The 9,716-nt window shown below is 34.8% G+C and overlaps 1 protein-coding gene and 1 pseudogene across 1 annotated transcript; both read left to right on the plus strand.

The window, feature by feature from the left end:
- Positions 1–2,433: 2,433 nt before the first annotated feature.
- LOC127084742 (50S ribosomal protein L2, chloroplastic-like) lies at positions 2,434–5,828 on the plus strand. Its single transcript, XM_051025249.1, has 2 exons — positions 2,434–4,559; positions 5,246–5,828. The coding sequence occupies exons 1-2, from the start codon at positions 4,169–4,171 to the stop codon at positions 5,689–5,691; spliced, it is 837 nt and encodes a 278-aa protein (XP_050881206.1). The 5' UTR covers positions 2,434–4,168; the 3' UTR covers positions 5,692–5,828.
- An 897-nt stretch (positions 5,829–6,725) lies between these two features.
- Positions 6,726–7,424, plus strand: LOC127084743 (30S ribosomal protein S3, chloroplastic-like; annotated as a pseudogene).
- The last annotated feature ends 2,292 nt before the right edge of the window (positions 7,425–9,716 follow it).

The raw sequence follows: 9,716 nt of genomic DNA on the forward strand, positions 1-9,716 counted from the left end.
CCTGAAAAGGCTCTCTTAACTACATATGGGCCTTCATAATTAGGAGTCCATTTGCCCCTAGAATCTGGTTTGAAAGATAAAATCTTCTTGAGCATAAGGTCACCTTCTCTGAATACACGAGGTCTGACCTTCTTATCAAAAGCTTTCTTCATCCTCTTCTGATATAACTGACCATGACACATGGAAGTTAATCTCTTCTATTCAATCAATTTCAGCTGATCATACCTGGTCTGGCACCATTCAGCCTCAGTCAACTTCGCTTCCATGAGCACACGCAATGAAGGAATCTCAACCTCTACGGGGAACACTGCTTCCATACCATAAACAAGAGAGAAAGGGGTTGCCCCTATTAAAGTGCGGATGGATGTACGATACCGGTGCAAAGTAAATGGGAGCATCTCATGCCAATCTGTATATGTGACAACTATCTTCTGAATAATCTTCTTGATGTTCTTGTTCGCGGCTTCAACAACCCCATTCATCTTGGGTCTGTAGGGAGAAAAATTATCGTGTGCAATCTTGAAGTCCTTGCAAAGAGCTTCCACCATATTATTATTCAAGTTCGATCATTATCAGTAATGATCTTACTTGGCACACCATAACGATATATAATTTGATTCTTGATAAACCTTACAATAACTTGCTTGGTTACATTCGCATACGATGCCGCTTCAACCCATTTTGTGAAGTAGTCAATTTCCACTAAAATGAAACGATGTCCATTCGAAGCTTTGGGCTCAATCATCCCAATCATGTCAATTTCCCACATGGAGAAAGGCCATGGGGAAGAGATAACATTCAACAGTGTCGGAGGAACATGAATCTTATCTGCATATATTTGACACTTGTGGCATTTCTTCATAAACTTGCAACAGTCATATTCCATTGTCAGCCAATAGTAACCTGCTCTCAACATCTTCTTTGCCATTGCATGTCCATTGGAATGAGTACCAAAGGTGTAATATCCCATATTCCCTTAAATGCTCAATTAGTTGTCAGTTGAGATCAATTAAGTTCCTGTGTACCCTATCATTTTTTAGTTGTAACAATTAGAGCTCCTATGTGCTCTAAATGTTGTCAATTGGGACCAATAGAGTAACCAGTGAACTCTGAAGAGATTAATTATTAATAAAAGAGACAGACCAATATTAATAAGTACAAGAGAGGACATTTTTGGTAACATTAATAATTGTTCAATTGGTATTGGAAGATGAAATATCAATTGAGATATTTTATGTCACTACTTAATATTATATATTATTTATATATATTATATAGTATATGTGTGGTGGATAAGAAGAAAGGAAAAGAAAGGATAAGGATAAGAAGTAGGTAAGAGAGAAAGAGAGTTATCAGAAAGAACAAGAGAAGAAGAGAGAAAGAGGAAAAGAGAGGAAGGGAGAAAGGAAGAAGAAAAGAGAAAGAGGAAGGAAGCCATGGAACCACCACCATCATCATGTCATATTCATCATCATCATCACCACTTTCTACTCACCATCTCCATGTGTTTGAGGTGAGTTCTAGATAGAACTTTAGATCTAGAAAAGTTAGGGTTGTAGAATGTTAGACAAATCATGATAATCCATGCTATATAATGAATATGTTCTTGCTCTTGTTGACTTCCATGAACATGTGCTTTGTTGTGTTCTTATATTGGTTATGATAACATGATTTGTTATGGTTGTGGTGATATGAGTGGTTGTGATTATGACCTTGAAAATCCTTGTGATTGTGAGCTTGAAATCCTTGATTTATATGTGTATGAGAACATGTAATATAATGGGTTGTTGTTGGAAGAAGTAGTGGTAATTTGTAGAAATGGTAGAACAGAGGAAAATGGTGTCTGTGAGGTGAAATGAGAAAATGTGAGTGGATAACCAATCGATTGACTGAACTTTCTGTTTGTGAAGAAGTGAAATTTTTCAGGAACCAATCGATTGGTCCTTATTGTCAATCGATTGGTTTGGTTCTCACCTTCAATCGATTGTTTCCTTTGTATTTTGTGAGTACGAAGTTGCTAGAGCATCTCGGTTCGAGTCCGAGTAGCGGCATGGCATACTATATTTTTTTTAATTAAAAGAATCATAAGTCCTATAAAGAATTCAATTCCCTATTTCTATTCCGAGTATTCATACCTTTTTTATTTTCATTATAGATATTTTTATTTTCATTATATATATGATATTTTCAACTTTAGAGCATATATTAACTCATATATCGTTTTCCCTGATATCAATTGTTATTTCAATTCATTTGATAACCTTATTAGTCAATGAAATTGTAGGATTATATGATTTGTCCAAAAAAGCCATGATAATAACTTTTTTTCTGTAACAGGATTGTTAATTACACGTTGGTTTTTTTCGGGACATGTACCATTTGGTGATTTATATGAATCCCTAATCTTTCCTTCACGGGGTTTTTCCATTTTTCATATGGTTCCTTTTTTTAAAAAGGATAAAAACCTTTTAAGTGCAATAATTGCACCAAGTGTTATTTTTACCCAAGGCTTTGCGACTTCGGGTCTTTTAACCAAAATGCATCAATCCGTAATATTAGTACCCGCTCTACAATCCCATTGGCTAATGATGCACGTAAGTATGATGATACTGGGCTATGCAGCTCTTTTATGTGGATCATTATTATCAGTGGCTATTTTAGTCATTACGTTTCAAGAAGTCATCCAAATTCTTTCTTTTAGCAAGAATTTGGATTCTTTAAAAAAAAAGTTGATTTTGTTGAAATCAAATACATGAATAGGAATGAAAGAAACAATGTTTTACGAAGAATTTCTTTTTCATCTTCTAGTTCTAGAAATTATTACAGGTGTCAATTTATTCAACAATTGGATCGTTGGGGTTATCGTATTATTAGTCTGGGTTTTCTCTTTTTAACGGTAGGTATTCTTTCAGGAGCAGTATGGGCTAACGAGGCATTGGGTTCCTATTGGAATTGGGATCCAAAGGAAACTTGGGCCTTTATTACTTGGACCATATTCACAATTTATTTACATACTAGAAAAAAGAAAAAATTAGAAGGTATAAATTCTTCAATAGTGGCCTCGATAGGATTTCTTATAATTTGGATATGTTATTTTGGGATCAATCTATTAGGAATAGGACTACATAGTTATGGTTCATTTACATCTAATTGACTAAAAGAACCTGAGAAAGCAAAATATGGAAAGCATATATACTTTCCATAAATCGTCGAGAACCCTTTCAATCAAGTAATGTAATGATTCAAGGGGTTCTCAGAAATAACAAACATATTCAATTATAATTTCAATTTTTTAAGTGAATATAAAATCTAACGGAAAAATATTTTTTTTTATCTTTTTGATTCATTTATTCACAAAAATCATCGTTAATGATATAAAAATAGAATAGTTAATGATATAAACTTCAATAATTCATCATTTCTAAATTTAGTAGTATTATTGAGACGAAGTTCTGACCATGTGTCCGAGAAACAAGAACGGTTGGATCTCTATCAATGGAATCTCATCACCCATACATAACAAATTGGTACGGTATATTCAACTTATATTATAATATATGAACAGTAAAAAAAGCTAGTATTCTTATTGAGACTAGAACTCATAGGGAAGAAAGAATAAAATAGATTTATGAATGGAATCAAATATGCAGTATTTACAGAAAAAAGTATTCGGTTATGGGGAAAAAATCAATATACTTTTGATGTCGAATCAGGATCAACTAGGACAGAAATCAAACATTGGATGGAACTCTTCTTTGGTGTCAGGGTAATAGCTATGGATAGTCATCGACTCCCAAGAAAGGGTAGAAGAAGAAGAATGCGACCTATTATAGGACATACAATACATTACAAACGTATGATCATTACGCTTCAACTGTGTTATTCTATAGAAATTAGAACTAATCAACAATCCGGAGATATATGATAATATTACTTTTGGATATTTCTGAATTGAATCAAAAATGGATATCTGAATTCTCGGAAAAACTTGACAAAGACATTATTATTAGGGTGAATAAGGAAGTAGGGCAAACATATCTTATAGTATTATTCTAGGATGAAGATTAAATTCATCAACAACGTATGATCATTACGCTTCAACCGTGTTATTCTATTCCACCTCTTAGAAAGAAAAGAACTTTAATAAAAATACACTTAATAACATAACATGGCGATACATTTATCCAAAACTTCTAGCCCGAGCACACGCAATGGAGCCGTAAACAGTCAAGTGAAATCCAATTCACGAAATCGTTTGATTTCCGGACAGCATCATTGTGGTAAAGGGCGTAATGCCAGAGGAATCATTACCGCAGGGCATAGAGGGGGAGGTCATAAGCGTCTATACCATAAAATTGATTTTAGACGCAATGAAAAAGACATATATGGTAGAATCATAACCATAGAATATGACCCTAATCGAAATGCACACATTTGTCTCATACACTATGGGGATGGTGAGAAAAGATATATTTTACACCCCAAAGGGGCTATAATTGGAGATACCATTGTTTATGGTACAGAAGTTCCTATAAAAATGGGAAATGCCCTACCTTTGAGTGCGGTTTGAACTATTGATTTACATAATTGGAAGTAACCAATTAGGTTTATGGCGAAACCTAGAAATCAATCACTGATCCAATTGGAGTAGATAGACTTCAACAAAAAACTGAAGAATAACGGCAGCAAGTGATTGAGTTCAGTAGTTCCCAATATACAATTATTGACCCTAGAGATATAGTAATATGGAGAATACAAAATTGTTTCAAGCACCGACAGAACACGAAGCGCTCCTCGTTTCAAATAACGGGAAGACAAAGGTTATTCACATTTCATTTGATGGTCAAAGGCAAATTGAAAGCGAAGCAGTGGTAATTCTAAGGAATCCTCCGGGGAAAAATAGAAATGTCTCCTACGTTACTCGTACTAGGTGTAAGTAGCAACGTAATTTCATAGAGTCATTCGGTCTGAATGCTACATGAAGAACATAAGCCAGATGAAGGAACGGAACAGAAAGACCTAGGATGTAGAAGATCATAACATGAGTCATTCATTCGGAAGATTTTGATTCATAGATTATATATCCACTCATGTGGTATGATACTTCGTTATGTCATATATAATCTACGAAATAAACGATATATAAGATGCATCTGTATATATATTATAATCTACATCCAGAAAGCTGTATGCTTTGGAAGAAGCTTGTACAGTTTGGGAAGGGGTTTGATTGATCAAAAAGAAGAATCTACTTCAACCGATATGCCGTTAGGCATGACCATACATAATATAGAAATAACACTTGGAAAGGGTGGACAATTAGCTAGAGCAGCGGGTGCTGTAGCGAAACTGATTGCAAAAGAGGGTAAATCAGCAACATTAAAATTACCTTCTGGAGAGGTCCGTTTGATATCAAAAAACTGCTCAGCAACAGTCGGACAAGTAGGGAATGTTGGGGTAAACCAGAAAAGTTTGGGCAGAGCCGGAGCTAAACGTTGGCGAGGCAAGCGTCCTTTAGTTAGAGGGGTAGTTATGAACCCTGTAGACCATCCACATGGGGGTGGTGAAGGGAGGGCGCCAATTGGTAGAAAAAAACCCTCAACTCCTTGGGATTATCCTGCACTTGGAAGAAGAACTAGAAAAAGCAATAAATATAGTGATAATTTGATTCTTCGTCGCCGTAGTAAATAGTCAGTGGAGCGTAGAGAAAATAGAATTTGTTTCTTCGTCTTTATAAAAGAAAAGAGCAATTTACTATGATATTATATGATTTTCTTTTTTTAGAGATTCTATATTTTATTTTAAAAAATTTGAAATATAAAATATAAGAGGAATAATTAACAACTATGACATGTTCACGAAAAAAAACCCTTTGTAGCGAATCATTTATTAAGAAAAATAAAGAAGCTTAACACAAAAGGAGAAAAGGAAATAATAAAAACTTGGTCCAGAAAATCTACCATTATACCTATAATGATTGGGCATACCATTGCTATCCATAATGGAAAAGAGCATATACCTGTTTATATAACAGATCGTATGGTAGGCCATAAATTGGGAGAATTTTCACCTACTCTAAACTTCGGAGGATTTGCGAAAAATGATAATAAATCTCGTCATTAAGATTTCTATTAACCTACCACATTCATTTGAAGTTACAAAATTCATATTCATCATTTTTCAATCGGAGGATAAAAAATGATAATACATATCGTGCTTAAGATTTATATTTACCTACAGTTACCATTCATTGAGTGGCTGATTTGGTGGTTCTCAATCAACAACATGAGTGTTGACCTATATTTCCTTAACATTCATTTGACGCTACAATTAGTATTCATCACTAATGATGATTAATTAAGAAATTTATCAATTTGTGTCGAGTCACAACACAAACAAAGCGTGAATGGTAATTAATATTAATAATATTCAAAAATTGAAAGATCGAACTTATGTTTTATGGAGTTGGGCATCTTATTCTATTTTTTTTGAATTGCTTTATTCTGCAGCAGAAAAAGAAAAAAGATATATAAAGATATAGATTAATAAATAAATAAAAGAGATAGATAAAAAAGTAGACAAATAAGATGTATCATTTGATATAGAGTGGTGAGGGGTTATGGGACAAAAAATACATCCGCTTGGTTTCAGACTTGGTGCAACTCAAAGTCATGATTCTATTTGGTTTGCATAACCAATAATTTGATATAGAGTGGTGAGGGGTTATGGGACAAAAAATACATCCGCTTGGTTTCAGACTTGGTGCAACTCAAAGTCATGATTCTATTTGGTTTGCATAACCAATAATTTATTCCAAGAATATAAAAGAAGATAAAATGATCCGATATTGTATCGTGCATTATATACTAAACACGATAAATGGATCCTTGGAATTCGATGTCGATATCTCTGGCTATGGAATTGGACTTCCAAACTTATTAAATGAAGAGGTGAAGGCTCAAAGAATCGAAGAATTAAAGACTCATGTACAAAAAAAAGTAAATTGTGTGAACCGAAAAATCAAGCTTGGAATTACAAAAATTGCAAATATTTATAGAGATCCTCATATTCTTGCACAATTTATAGCCCAACTATTACTGAATAGAATTTCGTTTCGTAAAGCAATGCAAAAAGGTATTGAATTAGTTGAACAGGCAGATACAAAAGGAGTTCAAATACAAACTGCGGGACGTATCGACGGAAAAGAAATTGCACGTGTCGAATGGATCAGAGAAGGTAGGGTTCCTCTACAAACCATTCGAGCTAAAATTGATTATTGTTCCTATCCAGTTGTAACTATTTGGGGGGTATTTGGAATCAAAATTTGGATATTTCTAAACAACGACTAATCAACTTTTCCTTATAACAAAAAATGACGAATTCTTACTACATTCTTATTCTCAAAGAAGAAAATTTAGAAGATTGTGTCAATCGATTGGTTTAGTGAAATTTTTGAGAATAATTCACATTCAATCTATTGATTCATTTGATCAATCTATTGACATGAATTAATTATTTGATGAATTAAAATATGTCACCAATGGGGTTCGAACCCGAGACATCCTTGGAATTGTACAAGTCTTACCACTAGGCCAAAGATGTTGTTGTTGAATACTTATGCAATGAATAAATGTTAATCTAAATCTTGATTAAGATAGATTAATGAATTAATTGAGGGTTATAACTCCGTTTTGGACGCGGACGGATGCGTTAGAAGGATAACGAAAAAGGCTATCATTATTATACCATGTTATAGTATATTATGTGCCTTACAAATTCTATGAATTATATTATGATGAATGTTAAACATTGTTGATATGTTTGATTGTGAAATTACATGATTAAAAACCTTACAAAGATGAGTGAGGAAACTTAGGAGAATAAATTGATTAATAACTTAGAAATATAATCTAGGTTATGGAACAAGTGTGATATATGTATGAGAATACGGTATTAATTCGTACGACGCTTATGTGGAGGTCGTGGACGAATTGTTGACATGATTGAGAATGAGACGCATTGTATGGAACATGCCATGTTATTATTTGTGTATTATGTTGAATGAAGTCACCTATTATTGATGAATTTTGTTATGGTTCATGGAACCGATGATTATGGAACCGATCATGTATTCAGAATGTGTGTTTTTCTGTGATGGTACACATCTCTATTGATATGCTTAGACGTGTAAGCATTGGGATGTGGGACCAATGATTCGAGCCTCAATTGGGTTTGAGCCCCAACCATGGCGGACATGGGGGAAAGGTGGACACCAAAGTGGGATAAGGCCCATACGGTGAAAGAGACTCAAAGTGGGTAAAGTCCCATACGAGTGATGGTTCTCAAAGTGGGTTTAAGTCCCATAGGGGAACCGGATATCCACCGCGAAAGTCGAATCATACGAGCATGCATGAACCGAGTCTAGCTTAGACGTAAGTCCATTCGGGAATTGATGTTTCGTGATCTGAATAATGATCGTGATTGAGTTATGAGAACTCAGATGCACGTTACCATACAATTGCGAGATAGTTTCCCCATCGCTCAAGTCTTCGTTCCCTTGTGGACTTGAGTTGAATATTGATTAGAAACCCTGTAGAGCCGAGTGGACCCATATGATAGGAGAACTCGCTGAGATTATTATCTCATCCCATTATTGTTGTTATTTTTCAGGTAATCCTTGCAGGTTGAATATAAGAGAAGTTGTTTATGGATGTTTCAAGGGATGCTGTTTACCATGATCTTCCGCTGTGGAGTTGTGTGCAATGAAGATATTGCACATAGTTCTTATATTTTTATTGTTTAGGCATTATTGTATAACATGTTCCATTGATGTTTTTAGTTTGGACATGTATATATATTGATGCCATTAGGCACTTATGTTGGATCAGTACCAATTATTAACACTTGTATGATATTATTCTAGATATATATTATACGGGTTGTTACAAAAGGAACCTCCATGCACTTCAGTCATCAACAAGTCTGCTTCGTGTCTATCCACGCATCTGAGCAGAACCATGTTGAAATTTCTCTTGTACAGTACATCACCATTCAAGTAGAAATTTCCAGCTAATCCTCTCAAGGTCTTCTTATCTTTTAAAGATGCCCCAGACGGGTAAAGCTGACTTTGAAGGAAACACTAGATGTCATAATACCACGGCTTCTTGTCTTTGACCTCTTCAACAGCAAACACATGAGCTGGTCTATCAAGACGCATCACAGTCAAATTGGAAACTTCATTCCAATACTTCACTATAATCATTGACGCCAATGTTGCAAGAGCATCTGCCATCCGGTTCTCATCTCAAGGGATATGATGAAAATCAATCTTTGTAAAGAAAGTTGAAATCCTCCTCGCATAATCTCTATACGGTATTAAACCGGGTTGATTCGTCTCCCATTCACCTTTGATCTGATTTACAACCAAAGCGGAATCTCCGAAGACATCTAAATACTTGATTCTGAGATCAATGGCCTCTTCGAGCCCCATAATGCAGGCTTCATATTCTGTCATATATTTTGTACACTTGAAAGTCAATCTAGCTGTAAATGGTAGATGCGTGCCTTGTGGAGTAATGATCACTGCCTCAATGCCATTTCCATATTGATTAACAACTCCATCAAATACCATGCCCCAAGGGGAACCAGGTTCTGGCCCTTCTTCAAGCAATGGTTCATCACAATCATTCATTTTCAAGTACAAGATCTCTTCATCG

Source organism: Lathyrus oleraceus, chromosome 5, assembly GCF_024323335.1.
Source record: "Lathyrus oleraceus cultivar Zhongwan6 chromosome 5, CAAS_Psat_ZW6_1.0, whole genome shotgun sequence".
NCBI lineage: Eukaryota > Viridiplantae > Streptophyta > Magnoliopsida > Fabales > Fabaceae > Lathyrus > Lathyrus oleraceus.